Below are 19,652 nucleotides of genomic sequence, written 5' to 3' on the forward strand. Positions count from 1 at the left end.
TTGTTCCTGCTTCCTGTCACCAGCTTTACGGCAGCTTCAGGTTACAACCCTCGCTGTGGGTCCTTCGCTCGTCACTGCTGCCGCCACCGTTGAGCAACATTTTTCGGGACTTCCAGCCATGCAGCAACTTTTCTAGTCGATAAAATGACTTCACCGTCGAGGATTTAGCGAGTTTAAGTTGTTGAATACATTGAACCCCCCCCCCCCCTCTTACAGTGCGCTCAACCGTTGGACCTGTCAATCATGAGGAGCAGGAGCAACTCCGGCGTTAAGTTGGACAACTATGCCCGGATGGTGCAGCAGACTATCCTGAGGCACCAAGTGAGTGTTTCACGTGTTTAATGTTCAATATTAAGTCACAATAAAGTAGTGTGGTGGGTGAGAACTCAGTCTGAGGTGTTCATGCAGGAGGTGAAGTCAGTGCATGTTACGCAATGCATCAGGTCTCTCTCTCACACACACACACACACACACACACACACACACACACACACACACACACACACACACACGCGCTCTATTGCGCCTTACATTTTTAGTCTGGCCTTTAAATTGAGTTTTATTTATTTATCTTTCTTAATATTTATAGTATGTTACGTTTTAAGTATGTATGTGTGTGTGTGTGTGTGTGTATATATATATATTATGAGCTTTATTTTTATTTATTGTTGGTTAACCTTTTAGTCTGGCTTTTATTTGAGCTTTATTTATTATTTATTGTACTTAACATTTTTATTCTGGCCTTTGAATGTATCTTTATTTAGTTATCTTTCTTATTATTTATTGTATAACGCCTCTTAAGTCTGTCTTTGAGCTGTATTCATTACTCCCACTAACAGTCTACATACCTTTAAAGTATCATGCACACGTACAGAACATAAACCATAACAAACATAATCTAAACATAACTCTAATAGGCATGAGATGATATTAAAACATCATGTCACGATCATCCTCGCCAAAATAATCATGATAAATATGCTTAAAATGACTCTAAAACATGACGGGTTCTGCAGCTTTTTCATATTCACGATCATCCAGATTATGGAAATTCATTCAATTATTTATCGCAATCTAAAATCTCTCAAATAGCCTTTTTTAAGAAGTGATGACGGGTCTAAAAACACTCCTCATAACCCCTAAAACTCAATGTGGTCCTCACAAAGATAGAAGAACAACAACAACTCTTCCTCTCCGTTCACTGGAGGACAACAAGCTGCAAAAACTAGATAGAATCTGAAGACATAAGGAGAGAAAACGTATTAAATGTATTATATTTAAATGGAATAGAGGCTGGTTTAGAGGGCGGGACTCTGACTGCTTCATTCAAACATTTCTTGAGTTGTGTAGAAACCAGGAGAAACGTCTCCATAGAAGAAGAGGAGGACAGACTGTGTGTGAGGTCACCTTTTGAATCCGACCCAAAATGGCTTCCAGCCAGTGTTCAGCTCACCGGATCGCTGCACTAATGACTGTAATGTTCTCACTGAGACTGAGGCTGCACAGTAAATCTATCCGTCTGTTGCTCTCAGGATTATATATATATATATATATATATATATATATATATATATATATATATATATGTGTTGTTAAGGGACTCTACGTTTGCTCCTCTAAACACATGAAGAAGAAGAAGGAGGTCCAACACGTCGACTCGCTCGTTGTTTGTGCAACGTTTCGGTGACATTTCTCTCCGTCAGTGATGAAACCGGACCTGATGGCGAAAGAGTGCTTCAGTTAGCTTCAATAGAATCACAATTTAAACATGGAGGAAAGAGCAGCAGCTACAGAAGGAAACACGTGTTTTATATCCAGTACACAAAGAAGACATTCTATTCTAGTTCCTCATCAAACTGCATAGTTTCACATTTCCTCATCTACATGTCTGTTATGAAAGGGTGTTGTCTGTCTTTACAGCAGGAACCAACAGGGCTTATGGGTATCAGTGGGTATATTTTTCAAAATAAAAGCATACATTTCCAGGTCATCCCAGCGTCCACCTCGCCTCATCAGTCTGTTAACAGCTGACCTGTGACCTGTGACCTGTGACCCCCCCCCCCCCCCCCCCCTGTATGTGTCCTACAGGACCCGGTCACCGGTCTTCTGCCGGGCAGCGCTGACCAGGCTCACTCGTGGGTCAGAGACAACGTCTACTGCGTGCTGTCTGTGTGGGCCCTCAGTCTGGCCTACAGGAAGAACGCAGACCGGGACGAGGACAAGGCCAAGGCCTACGAGCTGGAGCAGGTGTGTGTGTGTGTGGGAGTGTGTGAGAGAGTGTGTGTGTGTGTGAGAGTGTGAGAGAGTGTGTGTGTGTGCGTGAGAGAGAGAGAGAGAGAGTGTGTGTGTGTGCGTGAGAGAGAGAGAGAGAGTGTGTGTGTGTGTGTGAGAGAGTCCAGAGTGTGTCTCTACCTGAGCTCCAGCAGTGATGTGTCTAACGCTGTCTGTTGTTGTCTCCTCTTCCTCAGAGCGTGGTGAAGCTGATGAGAGGAATCCTTCAGGGCATAATGAGGCAGGTGTGTGGTCTCACAGTAACACACACTTACACACACTCACATCATGTCTGTTTGACACACACCTCTACGTCTGTCGTCTGTCTCTCTGGACGGAGGTCTGAGCCTCTCGTGCGGCTGTTTAACGCCTCCCGTGTCCTCTGTTGCAGCTGGATAAGGTGGAGAAGTTTAAATACAGCCGGAGCACCTCGGACTCGCTGCACGCCAAGTACAACACCAGGACCTGCGCTCCGGTGGTCGGGGACGACGAGTGGGGTCACCTGCAGGTGGACGCCACCTCGCTCTTCCTGCTCTTCCTCGCTCAGATGACGGCATCCGGTAAATATACGCGAGAGACGCGTTTCTGCAGCGTGAGGGAACGCTGCAGGTACTGCAGCTCATCCCGAGTACATCTCTGGTGTTTACAGAGTAGAATCTACTGAGAGTCATTCGTTTGGTTCCTCTCAGCTGTTTCTAGATCAATCATTGGACTCATTAGTGAGTTGTTGTGTGTGTGTGTGTGTCAGGTCTCCACATCGTCTACACACAGGATGAGGTGGACGTGGTTCAGAACCTGATGTTCTACATCGAGGCGGCGTACAAAGTGGCCGTACGTTCAACTCCAGCGTCCATTTCTAATAATCGGTGACTTTTCTTCTTCATGGAACCGTTGACGTCTGTTTCTGGTTCCTCGCAGGATTATGGGATGTGGGAGAGAGGGGACAAGACCAACCAGGGCATCACTGAGATCAACGCCAGCTCCATAGGAATGGCAAAGGTCAACACACACACACACACACACACACACACACACACACACACACACACACACACACACACACAGCTGCTGCGGTGCGGCCTTTAGGCTGACCTTTAGAAGGAGTTCCTCTTGGTGCTTCAGTTGGAATCTCTCTCAAAGAGTCATTTTCAAGCTCAATGTTTTTTAATGTCATGAAATATTAAAAACATATAAATCAATATTAAATATCAGATTCTTGTGAGGCAGCTCTCACATAACAGGACGCTCACTCTCACCGGCATCGGCCCGCGGTGCAGAGGAGGAGTCAGGTTCTCCTGACTCAGAAATAACACAGGACTCCAAATACACACACACACACACACACACACACACACACACACTCACACACTCACACTCATACTCAATATATTATAATTTATTAGTTGATTTATAATTATATTAATTATATAAATCTGAGGAGTAACTAATTAAATAAATGTAAATTAGTAAAAGAAATACAGTATTTTAGAAACATTTTGAGGAGTATAAAGTAGCACAAAACGAAGCTACTAAAGTAAAGAAGAAGTACCTCAACATTGTACATAAGTAAAGTACTACCGTGTTGTTGTTATTGAGAGTCACATGACGTCCTCCAGGCGGCTCTGGAGGCTCTGGACGACCTGAACCTGTTCGGAGCCAACGGAGGACCTGGATCTGTGGTCCACGCGCTGGCTGACGACATCCAGCACTGCCAGGTACCCACGCACACACACACACACACACACACACACACGCACACACACACACACACACAGTGTCGTAGAGCGGCTTGTGATTGTGGTTTCTCCTCCCCCTCACCAGTCCATCCTGACGTCCATGTTGCCCAGAGCCTCCATGTCTAAGGAGGTGGATGCCGGAGTGCTGGCCATCATCTCGTACCCGGCCTTCGCCGTGGACGACATCAGCATCGTCAACGCCACCAAGGAGGAGATCATCTCCAAGCTGCAGGTGCAGAGCAGTGCGTCGTGGTTGTTGTTGTCTATCCTCAGCTCTCCAGACCGAGCGGTGACGGGACGAAGCGTGATTAAATGCTGCTTGTTTTGACACAGTAACGCGTGTTTCTAACGGATGCCGCCGCGCTTCCTACCTCGTGTATTTGCACGCTTAAGGAATCAAACGCTCGCCGTTTTGAATGTTTCCTCTCTTGACTTCCTGTCTCCTCTCTCTTCAGGGGCGATACGGCTGCTGCAGGTTTCTCAGAGACGGACACAAAACACCCAAAGAGGTAAACCGCCCGTGATTTGGTCATTAAGAGCCGAAGATGCTGAGTCAGCAGATAGTTTGTGGACTTTGAGGACTATTTATGAGCCAGACTTGAGGGTTAAACTCTCTTTTCTTCAGCTACATTAAGCAGACGGCTAAATGAGTCTCTGCTCACTGAGCTGCTCTTGGAGCTTCATGTCACGGTCAGCGTTTCGCAGCTCTTACGTAATGATGACTCAGCAGGACTGTTTGGTTTAATGGACCGTAACAGAAGAGCTTCACTGCTTCTCTCTTAGAGGAGAAAAGAGCTTTATTCTTTCAAAGTCAGAGCTCATGTTGCTGAACTTATTTCCATTATTGTGGAGTTTTCACAGGACACCATCGATTGACGGGCATTAAAGGGCCACTCAGCTGTTTTTAAACCCTGTTTTCGGTCCAGTGTTGAGGGAGAACGCTGCAGACGGCTGCCGCTAATGCGCTCAATGTGCGACCACTAAAATAGCTCAGATTGTTATTCTAAGTGTCTGACGTGTTGGAAAGGATCCCACGGAGACGCAGAGCGTCCTTCTTAACCTTTCACTCGATCCGTCTCTCCTCTCTCCAGCTCTTCACTGGTGTTTTCTCTCCACCGTAGTGTTCCGGCGACACGTCACATGACACAAGAACACACTCTTACTGGAAGAGCAATCTGAGCCTGTAACAGTCCTGTTTGGGGGGGAAGGTTAAAGAGCTTATTAATGCCCCCAAAACTTTGTATCTTGTGACATTTTTGGGGGATTATTGGGGGAAATAGTCTCAAAGGGTCCAAACCTTCCCTCAGTCCGACTCAAGAGCTCGTGTGAATGAATGTTTGTGCAGCAGGTCAGCTGTCTAACGACACACTAATGTAATTTTCCAGGATCCAAACCGCCTGTATTACGAGTCGGCAGAGCTGAAGCTGTTTGAGAACATCGAGTGCGAGTGGCCTCTGTTCTGGACCTACCTCATCCTGGACGGCATCTTCATCAACAGCCCCGAGCAGGTAACCCTCACCCGTCCGGCCTCTTGTCTTTTATATATATATATATTTATATATATATATATATATTTATACATGCTGTTGTGTTTGTGATCCAGGTGCAGGAGTACCAGGAGGCTCTGGAGGGCATCCTGATCAAACAGAAAGACGGGATTCGGCTGCTGCCGGAGCTCTACAGCGTCCCCGCAGACAAGGTGAGGCCTTTTGAGGGAAGCTGACATTTTCTGTCGTACCTGCTGTGATTCAACATTGTCTTGTTTGTTTATTGGCTCGTGCTAACAGGTGGAGGAGGAGTACAGGAACCCCCACTCTGTGGAGAGGGTCCCGCTGGGCAAATGTCCTCTGAAATGGGGACAGTCTCTGTACATCCTGGGGAACCTTCTGTCCGAGGTGAGCCGCAAACAAAACCCGATCCTACCAGCGATTACCACCATGTATTCTGTTAATTCCTCTGCTGATAATCATCCGTCTTATGATGCCTTTAGAGTTCATGTTGTCGTAGGTTTCTCTCCTTTTGTTTCTTCAACTCTCACTTTCTTTTCCAAACAGCCAAAACTCTTGTGGATTCATTTTTTCAGGGATTTCTCGCCCCCGGAGAGATCGACCCTCTGAACCGACGTTTCTCCACCATCCCCAAGCCGGACGTGGTGGTACAGGGTGAGTTCACGGGACAGCCGACGAGGTTTCGGTCCCAGATCGGCGTCCAAACCTTCTCTTTGCTCTCGCAGTGTCGGTTCTCGCGGAGACGGAGGAGATCAAAGAGCTGCTGCTGAAGAACGGCATCGACGTGGAGACCGTCGCCGACATCCACCCGATCCACGTGCAGCCCTCCAGGGTCCTCAGCCACATCTACGCCAGACTCGGTACGACCTCACAGGACGCGTTTCCGTCTTCCTCTCTCTGCGTTTTACCTTTTCCGGCGTTAACCCGACTGCATTCGCTCTTGTTCTTCTGTTGCAGGTCGTAACCCGAGGCTGGGTCTGACGGGACGGCCCTACAGGAGGATCGGAGTGCTGGGAACCTCCAAGTTCTACACCATCAGAAACACCATCTTCTCATTCACGCCTCAGGTCAGTGAGGAGACCGTCACTCAGCCGCTCAAACCACGGCCGCTAATGACTGTCAAGTTACATGAAAACGTTATAAGAACCAATGGTGCAACTTGTTTTATTCCAAAGTGTCTCTAGTGGTGGAAAGTAACTAAATGCATTCACAAAAGTACTGTTTTAAAAGTTTGAGGTACGTTCTGCATAATAAGTACTCTTTGTACTTTTACCCGTACATTTTGCAGGACTTTTACTTGTAACAGAGTATTTCCACACTGTAGTATTACTATCTTTACCTCGTTAAAAGTTCAGAGTACTTCCTCCAGCACTTCTTACTCGTGTTTGACAACTTGAAAACATCATAAAAAGACGAAATACTGTGATAAAAGTGTCACTTTTCTGCGTTCTCTTAAGTCTTCACTACTCATGAAACATCATCCAGGTAAAAACCACGTTTCTCCCCTAAAATCCCTCCAGTTCATCGACCATCAGCAGTTCTACTTGGCGCTGGACAACAAAATGATCGTGGAGATGTTGAGGACGGAGATCGCCTACCTCGCCTCCAGATGGAGGATGACCGGGAGACCCACCGTCACTTTCCCCATTTCTCAGACTATGCTGAGTCAGTACACACACACACACACACACACACACACACACACACACACACACACATTTAGAATGTGACCGCTTGATATATATGAAAATTACAAATGTTCAGTTGGTGCTTTGCAGAGTGAAAGTGTTCCTCGTGTTGTGTTTTCAGCTGAAGACCACTCAAACCTGGACCCGGCCGTGTTGGCCACACTGAGGAAGCTGCAGGACGGATATTATGGAGGAGCACGGTGAGTTTTACTCAGACGAGGTTTTGTCTCGTGTGTCGCTGCTGCTGAGAGTTCAGTGGTTTTAATAACAGGAAGAGGACATTAACACACAAAGTCTACACGGTCACTTTAAGCTCTTTAGATCAAATGTAAGGCCCAAAAATATGCAATTCAATCTAAATGTTCCTGTCAGAATTACTGTTATCCAGAAAGTCTAGCTGTGTAGATCAGCGAGTAAATTTACCCTTTTTAATTTCAAAATTTTCACACAAAATTCACAGAAATTTCACAAAAATTTCATAAAATCTTTCACTATATTTACGACTTTTTACGCGTTTTTTAGTACCTCCTCCCAAAAGCTCAAAAAGCTCTGCATTTTATTTAATTGTTTTACTTACAATGGCCCTAATAATACTACTACTACTACTACTACTACTACTACTACTACTACTACTACTACTACTACTACTACTACTACTGCTACTGGAAACGTGTGTGTATAACCTCAGTGTTTCTACTGTAAAGTGACGTCAGTTTGTGGAGCATCATTGACATTCTTTTGTGTTTCCTCTCCAGGATCCAGACGGGGAAGCTGTCGGAGTTCTTGACCACTTCCTGTTTCGCTAACCTGAGCTTCCTGGATGGTAAGGGTTCTGGCAGCATGAGCCGCCGCGACGAAGATTATGATGAGGGTGACGGCGATGGATACGTGCATGAGTTACGTTATGATGATGGTAAGAATAAAACAAAAACACAGATGGACGGATGGGGGGGGAACGGTGACACCAGCGATGGAAAATGAGTCTTTATATGACAGTTACATGGCCTGCTGGTTTGTTTTTCCATCGTTGGTTTGACTCTTCCTCGTGGTATGAACTCCTAAAATACATACACGCCATCAACTGTAGAAGTACGTACTGATGAACTAGCTGTATGTTCTGGTAACACCATGATTAACCCACAAATACACTCAAAATGAACACGCTCTAACTCAGCTAACCTCTTATTTTGAAAATCCAATAAAAGAATACATCTTTAAATGAATACTACCTGAAACATGACGTTAAATAGAGTAACCCAGTTCTCATTAGTCTGCAGTTCCTCCATCACTGACTGTCCCCATCTTCTCTGTGCTTTGACGCTTGTCTGTTTTTAAATGTTTCTCAACCTTTGACGTACGGACTCCTCGTTGGTTAGAAATAAGCTCCGGCTGCAGGCGTCGCGGTTTGAGAAGGTCGAGAAACGATGCTTTGCTCATCTGGACTTTTAAAGCTTTAAATTAAAACTTTAAAGCGGATCTTAAATGTACAGATTGCAATGTTAACGTTAACAGTTCTGCGTGTTTCTGCACGTCTGGCATCGTTTAACAAACGCGCATGTTTTAACCGTCTCGTCTCACAGCTGCTGTCTGTAAATGAATGCAACAACTTCTGCAGACGATGCTTGTGTAACATCTCGCAGACGTTTTGATGAGTGTGTGTTGCTATGCAGATAATGTTGTATTTTAATTATCCGCTGCTGCTGCTGCTGCCGCCCTAAACCACTGAAAACTGTCTTTATAACCGTTTTAACTGTAAGATTTTAACGGGCTTCTGAACAATTCAGTATGTATGGTTGGACGCCACGGAGTATGCATGAAGACGTATGTTATTTGGGGGATTTGGGTGAAGAAACCTTTTTTTTTTTAATGTATGTTACTTGTTAAAACATGTTATGAAAGTAGAAATAGGAGAACGCAGAACTCCACTACGGCTGTTTCCATGAATTAATATTTATTTTATTGTTTATATTTTATTTTATTTGTTTTCAGTTTTTCTACAAATTTTTTTTGTATTTTATATTTTGTAGATATATTTATTTTTTACTTTTTTATGTTTTTATTTAATTTAATTTGTATTATATTTCTTATTATTGATATAAGTGTGATGAGAATGAGGCCAGTAGATTTCCTGAGGTAATAATAGCATCACTTCTAATAACTTTAGATATTTAAATTCTATTAATAACTCGGATGGTTTATTTTACACGCTGACACTACATTCAGGTGAGTTGAATCTATTTTAAACTCTTTTCTCACTGACTCGTTTCTCTATTTATCTCCATCTTCCGTTCTGTTATTATTCCCTCCATCATCTCTCTCTCTCTCCTCCTCTCCAGAGGCTGACGACCTCGCTCAGTACCTGGACCACCTGCTGGCTCACGCTGCCCCCAAGAAGCCCAAGCAGCATGCCTCGGGAGGTCTGCGGAGGTTCAGGTCTGTGGCCACCAAAACCAAGGAGATGGTGTCTCTGATGAACAAGGCTCAGAACCTCGACGTGCACAGTGAGCGGATCCGCCATTTAAAACGACACCGAGCGCCACATATCTACGCGGCGCTTTAATTTCACTCTTGTTTCCTTTTGTCCAGACGTCAACATGTACCTGCCCAACAAGCTGTTCCGCTCCCCTCAGCCCTCCCTCAACCTGAACATCCCCGACTCCTCGGCGCCACAGGACACTCGGGTGTGTTTTCGCGTCCCTTTTCTTATTAAAATGTATTCTCCGCCGCCGCCACCAGCTTTTAACTTTCCTCCCTCGTCCCTCCAGGCTCCGGAGGTGACGGTCACGTCAGAGAGCGGCGTCCCCAGAGAGGCCGGCGGCGGCATCGACTACGAGACTTTGGTCCAGCTGCTGAAGGACACGCAGAGCCTCCAGGACCAGGCCGACATCCTCTACATCCTCTTCAAAGACAAGTGAGACGCGGCGGTTCTTCCATAAATACAAAGAAACTTAGTTACTATATCCTTGTTATTATCAATTTAGACGACGTATTTGTGTATCGCGACGTCTCAAGATACGATTCCGTCTCGATCCGACTCCAGTAAAGACGATAAGTGATGGTATTGAACGATCTCTACGTCTGGTTCCTCTCTCAAGGGGCATGGACTGGGACACTCACCTGCACGGCAAAGGCTCCACGGTGAGATCTCTGCTGTCCGACCTTTACGAGAAGGCCGGCGAGCTCAAACACTGGAGCCTCATCAGGATGATCTCCGGCATGCTGAAGAAGAAGGTGGAGGAGCTCGACTCGGTACGACACACACACACACACACACACACACAGTATTGTAATAGCAGTGTAGGCTACGTAGCGCTGTAAAATCACTTCCTTGTTTTTAATTTAACAAGATATTCTGCTTAAATCCACATTGGTAGGCCTGCTCTGATTTGCTGGCTCATCAGAAGCACCTGACGGTGGGTCTGCCCCCCGAGCCCCGAGAGAAGACCATCAGCGCCCCCATCCCTCCAGACCAGCTGGCGGCGCTCATCGACGAGGCCAGCGACAACAACATCAGCGTGGCCATCCTCACTCAGGTGAGTCTCATCCTCCACCATCACCCGGGGGAGGGGTTGGTCCTCCTGTCTCCCTCTCTAACCCCCTCCCTCCCTCCCTCCCTCCCTCCCTCCTGCAGGAGATCATGGTCTACCTGGCTATGAGCATCAGGACTCAGCCCAGCCTGTTCAGCGAGATGTTCAGGCTCCGGATCGGTCTCATCATCCAGGTCATGGCCACCGAGCTGGCCCAGTCGCTCAACTGCTCCGGTGAGAGAGAGGACGCCAGAAATATGAAGTTTACCGCCAGCAGAGTATGAAAACACACATTTATGAAGCTGTTTTTGCCATTTGTGTGTGTGTCTGTGTGTGTGTGTGTGTGTGTGTGTGTGTGTGTGTGTGTAGGAGAGGAGGCTACAGAGAGTCTGATGAGTCTCAGTCCCTCCGAGCTGAAGAATCTCCTCCATCACATCCTCAGCGGGAAAGAGTTTGGCGTGCAGCGCAGCGGTCAGTCCACCGATCATCAAACCCCTTCACACAGCCAATCGGATGCTTGTGTTGCCGTTACTGTAAGCCCCCCCCCCCCCCCCCCCCCCCCCCTTTCTCTGTCTCCACAGTCAGAGAGCTGGATGCCGGCGTCAGTCCTGCCATCTCCATCCATCACCTGGGGAACGTGGGCGCCACCAAGAGCGAGAGAGCCGGCATCAGCAAACTGAAGAGCGACATGAAGATGGTACGAAACGGAGGAAAGAGTGGAAGTTAATGATTAAACACAGTATAGTTCTATTTATTACACATTAGTGTCGTGATATTACCTCATGTGTTGCAGGAGGTTTTTCTTCATTTCAGCAAAATGAAATGACTGATATTCGTACTGATCTCCAATGTCCAACGTGTGATGAGATTCAGGACGTTCGAGGATCTTATTTTGAAAATATTGTGTGTTGTTTGGGGACAAACGGACTCTTGTCTTTTCACAGCTGGAACACAGGTTGTCTGTGACGGATCCCAGTAAGGTGATGATGATGATGATGATGATGATGATGATGATGGTGGTAATTCACCTGGTTGATGCTGATGAGGGGAAATAATTGTGGAGCTGCATCGGAGGAGAATTGTGGAAATAATTCAGGATAACTGATAATTTCAGACGGTTTCGATGGCAAAACAACATCAGGAGCTGGTTGTCAACAAATAGTCCCATTTGATTGTGTTTGCTCTGTTGCAGATGGACCGCAGGGTGTCTTTGAGTGACTCAGTGAAGGTGATGATGAGATTCATAAATAAGAGAGTCTGTAAGAAGCGTTGCAGAAGCGAATTTCAGTGACTTTAATTCAGAGAAAGTAATAATTGTAATCAAGCTTTAATTTGTACGTGTATGTCCGGTTGTCTTTGATGAGAGCTGATCAAAAGTGATGATGATGATGGTGATGATGATGCCGCTAATTGAAAAGGTTTGAATCTGAAATAACGGATCCTTAACTGCGATACTTAAGAGTAATTCGTGTATTTGTACATATTTACTAATAATGTATGAGGAGCAATGCTGTGTTTTTGGGGTGTGAACAGGTTTGTATGAAGTTTTTAATGCAGAGTGGATTTTATTTGTTTCAGCTCGACCGGTCACTGACCTCCACTCGCAAGGTGACGGTGATACCGACATTTAAACGTTTCTGGATGTTAATTCATCTGAAATAATTAACGTGAACATCGACGTATGAGCCTCTAACACGCTGTGTGGCTGCTGATTTCCAGTGGAGCGGGGCTGCAACTTTAATACCTGATTATTCATTGTTAATAGAAACTAATGGTTGTTTTCATTATCAATCTGCTGTTTCTTTTAATCTTCATTAATTGTTTGGTCAGAAAATAATTAAAATATGGTGTATGGTACCAAAATATATCCAATTAAATTTGGCATTTCTGCTCGATAAATGATTTAAAACAGGTTTTCAAAATGGTGAATTTTCTGTTGGTCGATTAATTGGTGTTTTCTAACCTCATTGCTGTTATTTCCCATCCTGATATTCGCTCATGCGTGCAGTGACTCTTAATGTAAGAAGCCGGACTCCTCCGGCTCTGTGGTTGTTTTGTTCTCATCCACTTCTACTACCTGCCCGGCTTCCTGTTTATTCATCTTTTTGTTTCTCTCCTTCTTCTTTTGCTCTTTTTCTGCCTCTCAGGGCGTTAGATCGCAGTCGCTGGACGTAGAAACCTTTGAATCTGGGGTAAAGATTTGCTTATTAAATTTGAGTGGTGCAGGCTAAATCTGCTGCAGTTCAATACAAGCCAATAACTTCCTCATTGAGGTCAGATTTTGAGTTTTTCTTCCACAAAAACAAACCTTTTTAATATTTTTGTTGTTTTTTTCGCCAATTTAGAGGTACAGGCTGCAGCCCATGGAATCGATGGACATTCCGGAATTCTTGCCGGTCGCAAAGGATACCAGACAGGGCCAATGGCTGCGCAGGAGGCGTCTGGACGGAGCATTGAACCGGGTCCCTATTGGCTTCTATCAGAAAGTCTGGAGGATCCTGCAGAAGGTTCACACTGAACCGCTTTTACACATTGAGTTTCCGCGTTTGTAGAGCACGTACAAAGGTCTAGAAAAGTCATAACATTGCCAAATAGTAGTAATTTTAGCATTTATGTTGGAAACAAAAACAACATAAAAGACATTAAAGAGAACAATGTACTGCTGTGAACGGTGGCAGCAGCAAAACATATTTTAGACGACAAATAAAACTGTTTTATTTCAGTTCCAACGTGTTTTTACAGAAGAGACTCGTTTGTGTTTTCCCTAAACCTAAACTGGTTTCGTTGCGTGAACCTAACATTCATTTTGTTGCCTAAAACTAACAGTACGTAATTGTTTTGAGCCCAGCTGTGATGTTTTGTCGCTTCAACCTAACGTCTGTGGTTTTGTCGCTTCAAATTAACGTCGGTGGTTTTGTCGCTTCAACCTAACGTCGGTTGTTTTGTCGCTTCAACCTAACGTCGGTTGTTTAGTCGCTTCAACCTAACGTCGGTTGTTTTGTTGCTTCAACCTAACGTCGGTGGTTTTGTTGCTTCAACTTAACTTCGCTGCTTTTGTTGCCTAAACCTAATTTTCGATATGGAGCGTAATGTCATCCCAAAAAGAAGAGAAAACAATAGAGAGTTTGTACATAAAGTAATGATCACATTGTTTTTCAGTGCCACGGTTTGTCCATAGAAGGGTTCGTCCTTCCTTCATCAACCACTAGAGAGGTAAGAGATCCACTCGACTATTGTCCAATGTCAGTATTTTGATGTCTTCATTTTTGTCAAAGCAGCTTGGTTTACTAAAGTTGAATGTGTAGATACACAAATTTATAATCAGTACTGACCCACCACAGTGTGGGGAAAGATGTCTGACAGCATCTCATCTTTTTCCGTCTGAATTGCCCGCTCCAGATGACACCTAGAGAGATCAAATTCTCCGTCCACGTGGAGACGGTCCTGAACCGCGTCCCTCAGCCCGAGTACCGACAGCTGCTGGTGGAGGCCATCCTGGTGCTCACCATGCTGGCCGACGTGGACATCCCGAGCATCGGCTCCATCATCCACGTGGAGAAGATCGTCCATCTGGCCAACGACATGTTCCACAAGGATCAGGTGAGCGGGACGTCCAAAGACACAAATACAAAGGGTTTTGTAGTTGAGTGATGGAGTGAGTAAGGTGGGATTTCCTCCTCCAGAGGGACCTGGGAGCAGAGGAGCACATCCTGGAGCGGGACCCGTCCACGGGAGTGTGCAGGCTGCTGTACGACAGCGCCCCCAGTGGCCGCTTCGGGAGCATGACCTACCTCACCAAGGCCGTGGCGGTGTACGTGCAGGACTTCCTGCCCAGCGGGGCGTGCGCGGTGCAGTGAGACGACGACCCCGTGACACCAGAGCGAAGGGTGAAACCACTCGGTAGTAAACATGAAATTAAAATAACCACTGCAGGCGCTGTAGCATTAATGCACATCTGGTCCTCTAGTTATGGACAGATTATGAGGTAAAGGGCCCCGTCTTTCTGGTCTCTTTGTGGTCTTTTTGTTTCTTTTCGGTCATTTTGCATCACTTGGTAGACCTTTGCATGTCTTTTTGGTAATTTTCCATGCCATTGTAGAGGTTTTCCTTCAATCTTTGGCTGTTTAGTTTCTCTTTATGTTTTTTTTGTCTATTTTTTGGGGTGTTTTGCATCAGCTGTTGGTCTTCTTGTGTCCCTTTTTGGAGTCTTGTGTCTCCTTTTGGCTGTTTTGCATCTCTTTGTGATAGAATTCTGTCTCCGCATCTCTTTTTGGTAATATTTTGCAATTTTAACATTTAGTTTTATAAAATCGAAATAATTGTCATTACCTCGCATAAAACATGTCACTTTACCTCCAGTCCTACATGCTGTATGATGTATAAAATAATGACGAATATTACAGAATAATAATCTATTGACTATTTATTTTACAGCTCTAAAATGATAACTAAAGGAAGCTAAAAAAGATGTGTCTTAAAGAGGACGCAGGTCTATTTGAAGGAGAATTCTTGAATGCTTTAACATTGTGTGTGTGTGTGTGTGTGTGTGTGTGTGTGTGTGTGTGAGAGAGAAACACTTTTGTCGATATATTGAAACCAACTTATTTTTTCACGCATAAAGAACTTTTATTGTGGAAATTAAAGCGTTTTCACCATAAAGTTATTTTTGTGATGTCTAAATTGACTGCTTCCATCGGCTAAACTGCAACTTTTATTGAGTTTTTTTTAGTTAAATTGCAGTAAAACTTAAAGCCATTTACTCATATTTACACTTTATTGACACATCTGACCTTTTAACTGTTTAATGCACAAAGCGTTGAAGGATTCAGTGTCTGGTTCACTGTGAGAAACATAACACCCGTTTGCTTAAATGTACAATAACCGGACTGATCAATCATTGTGAGACGTTAGAAGATGTGAGCGCCACACTCGTGTGAACTACAAACAATCATGGCTGAACGAGTGAGTCCCGTCTCTACGTAGTAATACACTGTGAAAAGAAAGGAAGCGTTCATTTCTCTGTCACTAGATACCAGAATCCACTGAACAACTGTTGGATGTTTTTCTTGTTTTTGAGATTCATTCTGTAATAAAACAAGAGAGAACAAGTCGTTTCTGAGCAATTCTTTCATCCAGTCATAATGTAAAGGTAGATTATGTCACTTTTTCGCATTGAAATGTCTAAAAACGAGATTTTGTTTTTCCAAATGTTTCCAACAATTGTCAAACCCAGAGAAATCTATGATTTTATGTATTAGTTGCCTGACAATGACACGTCTGTCTGCCAAAAACTCTCATCGATGCACTTTTTAGTTGTTGTTGATTTTCCCCTCTGGGACGTCCCGCGTCCTCCAAACCGCATCGTAAAAACACCGATTTCTAACGTGAAACTGCTTTATTTTTATCGGCTTGAATCACAGAGTCCGTTAGTTTTGGTGAAGAAGAGAACTCTGGGTAATTCGGCTCCCGGTAAAAACCTCCTGAACGATGAACACCGAAGGAGAAGCTGACGGTAATGGTGGTGAAGACAACAACTCCCATGATCCCCCGCTGCTTCACAACGTCACCGAACTCCTTTTCTTTTTCTTTTGATTGACAGAACAGAAAAGTACATATTGTGCATTTAAGGTTCGCCTACTTACTATTTTTTTTCCGGAGCTTTCAGCTATATCGCTCGCTCTCTTCTGCTCTGTTTTCCAGAACTTTCAGTCACTTCACACGGTCTTCATCAGCTGATGGAGTTTTTCGTGGAGACGGATCTGCTGACATGATCTTGACACTTTCAAGACTTCTCGACTTTTAAAGAGTGAAATGGTTGAAAGCTCCAGAACAAAAGCAAGTAAGTGGGCTTTGAGTTTGGACTGTTATCGTTTGCTAGGACTTTTAGAGATGCAGTCGTTTGCTCATTTTACAACAAATAAAAAGTTACATCTTGTTTTGGATGTTACATGATCAAATGTCCCTTTCTCTGAACTGAAGCTTTCATTCAGTGAGGTCAGAACTGCACAATGATGACTGTGTGAAGGTTGAAATGTTTTGTTTGCAGATGTGTTGAGGCCTCCAGCAGGTGGCGCTACATGTGCACAGATCTAAATCTGACTCTAGTGTCATGACTTCATGGGTCAGGGCCATCCTCAAAATCTTATCTGCTGTATGAAGAGATATTACAACAACCTTAGCACAGTCAGAGACAGATAAACGTTGACGTATTCTGTGGAATACATCTCAAGTATTGCCAGTCTGTACCAAATATTTGGTTAAATATATGTTTATAACTTTATAACTGACATCTATTATAATTAAGTCTGTGCTCCATTTTTATTTGCTGTTCTTAATTTGCTGTCGTTATCTTGCAGGGATTTCTAAATGTAATCTGAGTCCATTGCTGCTGTTTTTTCCACCTCAGTTTAAAGCTTTTTGGTAAAAGTTTTGTTTTCATCACCCAAGTATTTTTGAGTCTCCGGAGCAAAGTTGAAAACAGAGAAGGAATGTTACAGCTAAAGCCGAAAACTGAGTATTAACGCTCTATTGTTGCCTTTTTACACATATTTTCTTCGTCAAACTTTCTTTGTTTTCCCTCCGACTGTGACGTACATGTTTGAATATCTGGGCGTGTCCGATCTGACTTTCATCCTTATATCTGTTCATTTTATCTCCCTGCATGATGTTGTGTTGACAGTTTATTTTTGTCTAAAACAGTCGCATTTTAAAATATGTTTAAGAGAAGAAGAAAAAACGAATATTACAGTCAAAGCCCCAATTTTGTATAAATAATAAAAAAATCCAGCGTCTTTAGTGGTTCAGCCTCATTTCTACAAACACGTTTTCATCTTTGTGATAAATGTGTTCTTCATACAATGTACGACAACAACTACTCCAAATACATTGTTTGTTGTTTACTTAAATGATCAAAATAAAAAAAATCAAATCTCCAGGGGTATGTGGTAGTGTGGACATATGCAGACGTTTAAAATCAATATTAAAGACTCAGTCAGGAAAAAGTGAAATAAATGACATCATGCTAAACTTTGAGACGTGGTGTTCAGAGTTCAAAGTTTGCTGTTCTTAAACAGAGACCAAAATACATGACCTGGGGGTAAAAAAAAATAACAGACAGGAATAAACACAGACAAAGGCCTGGAAATATTGACTTCTAACACTGATCACACGCACACACATAAAAGTCCTCAGGTCAAAAATAATTAAAATGTCGAACATAATGACCCAGTTTGCACCGGTCAGCTTTTAGTCACTCAGTTTCAGTCGTCCATTAAGCTAGCAAACTGAATTATGTCGTCAATAAGTGAAACCAGACGTGTTTGAAGTAATAGTTTTGTATTTATTAGCAATGCTAGCAATTAGACTTTGGTCCAGACGCGATATTTCAACAAAAAAATGCAATTATTAATACAATGTAATTAAGTTTGACTGAAACATTTAAGACTTTGAGCATTACCAAGAAAATTTGTTATGCAAACAATTTTTTTTATCTTCGGTTTTATTCACGGTTTGTGAATATTAAAATATTAACATGGCGTAGTTACCTTCAGTGTGTTAGTTTCCTTTGTAGCTTGTGGTGAATATAAAACGTTATGGATGCTAATCGCTAACGAACGTTAACCGTTAACTGCTGCAGCCGCTAATTCTGAGCTTGCTAACGTTAACATTCAGACACGGAGTAAGTAACATTGTGGCTAACGGAGACTAGTTACGCCAACTAGTCCTCCTTGTTGTTGTAGTTCCTTTATAGCCTAACGTTAGCTTTTTACTTCTGCTTATTGTATTCACGTTTTAATGATTATAAATGTGGTGTTCATTTGTGAAGATTATCTTGCTAAACAAAACGAGTAAATATCATAAACTTGTGTTTTATTTTTGGATTCATAATCAAAAGTCAAATGGGAAAATCCCTTTTGACTTTCTGTCAAAGGAACCAGTGCGATGCTAACTTCCTTGTTGCCTTCATGTAAAAGCAACCAACTGTGTGAAAGGAACTTTAGATTGTCATGTTCTGTTCGCGGAAGCTTAATAATGTATGTTAATGTTTGTAAAAGAGAGTAATGCAGGCTGTTAGCTTGGCTGTAGACCTTTGTTTACTCTTTAATAAGGTCAGCTGTTCAACCAACCAAACACAATGCAACTTTAAAACGTTGCTCTTATACAAGATTATTAGAGGAAAGTTCAGGAAGAACATCTAAAGTCATTAATACGTCAGGATAGTTGCAACACAGGCTGGAGCACTCTCACTGGGAGTTTGTATACGTGCTAAACAGAAAAACGAAAGTCATGGTAAAGGTGGCAAACAACACTCATCATTGTTCATACATGCGGTCATTATTGTCCGAATGTTTGAACAGTGTCTGCAGTTAAAGAAGTGGAGGGGAGGCCACTGACCAGCTGTATATTGGCTCCAATGGGACAACTTGTCATCCTAACACTAATATCCATTAAATTCGGGTTTTATTACCTTGAACGGCAGTATGAGGCTGACGTGAGGCATCTTTATTGGCTTGATTTTAAGGCAGTAAGTCGAATATATCATAGCTTTCAGAAAAATTAGACGAGGCCCAATTGAATTGAATTGATTTAATGGAGAATAATAGAAGCCAACCCCCCATTAATTCACTTTAAAACGCCATGAAACTTTCTCAGGTTAATGTAAGTTTGTGTTAATCATTGAAAACCAATGGAATATCATTTCTGTAAATCAGAGGTTGTTTTAATCGGGTGGGATTTCCTTTCTCCCATTTGAATGTGTCATAGCAGGAAAAGCAACAGGTGTAATTAATAATATGATTGATTAGTTGAGCCAAACTCACCGGTAGGGCCTAGAGGGACAACTATTTCACCTGGGCTTCTTTCCTGCTATGACTTTTAAGATTCTGCTGCAGGATTAGGTCTTCAAACGGGCGGACTGTCTTA

The 19,652-nt window shown here is 43.4% G+C and overlaps 1 protein-coding gene across 2 annotated transcripts; it reads left to right on the forward strand.

Moving 5' to 3' along the window:
- Positions 1-52: 52 nt before the first annotated feature.
- phka1a (phosphorylase kinase, alpha 1a (muscle)) lies at positions 53-15,838 on the forward strand. 2 transcript variants are annotated; one of them, XM_079184985.1, is made up of 31 exons: positions 53-321; positions 2,089-2,247; positions 2,469-2,516; positions 2,663-2,831; positions 3,020-3,102; positions 3,190-3,270; positions 3,888-3,986; positions 4,093-4,239; positions 4,463-4,516; positions 5,393-5,515; positions 5,611-5,706; positions 5,795-5,902; positions 6,091-6,169; positions 6,241-6,375; positions 6,473-6,582; positions 7,036-7,180; positions 7,325-7,403; positions 7,959-8,116; positions 9,540-9,704; positions 9,790-9,884; positions 9,969-10,114; positions 10,299-10,452; positions 10,578-10,736; positions 10,835-10,964; positions 11,100-11,201; positions 11,312-11,427; positions 12,878-12,922; positions 13,076-13,237; positions 13,890-13,943; positions 14,130-14,330; positions 14,414-15,838. In XM_079184985.1, the coding sequence occupies exons 1-31, from the start codon at positions 244-246 to the stop codon at positions 14,585-14,587; spliced, it is 3,654 nt and encodes a 1,217-aa protein (XP_079041111.1). In that variant the 5' UTR covers positions 53-243; the 3' UTR covers positions 14,588-15,838. The 2 variants fall into 2 exon arrangements, with proteins under 2 accessions (XP_079041111.1, XP_079041112.1); XM_079184986.1 differs by lacking the exons at positions 12,878-12,922; positions 13,076-13,237; positions 13,890-13,943; positions 14,130-14,330; positions 14,414-15,838 and adding an exon at positions 12,309-12,862.
- The last annotated feature ends 3,814 nt before the right edge of the window (positions 15,839-19,652 follow it).

This window comes from Pholis gunnellus (genome assembly GCF_910591455.1).
Source record: "Pholis gunnellus genome assembly, chromosome: 23".
Taxonomy (NCBI): domain Eukaryota; kingdom Metazoa; phylum Chordata; class Actinopteri; order Perciformes; family Pholidae; genus Pholis; species Pholis gunnellus.

Excerpts from the sequence above, each read along its gene's own strand:
- phka1a (XM_079184985.1), top strand. The coding sequence starts at position 244 with ATGAGGAGCAGGAGCAACTCCGGCGTTAAGTTGGACAACTATGCCCGG. Across the intron at positions 5,516-5,610 it reads TCATCAACAGCCCCGAGCAG|GTGCAGGAGTACCAGGAGGC; the intron begins GTAACCCTCACC and ends TTTGTGATCCAG. Across the intron at positions 6,376-6,472 it reads CCACATCTACGCCAGACTCG|GTCGTAACCCGAGGCTGGGT; the intron begins GTACGACCTCAC and ends CTTCTGTTGCAG.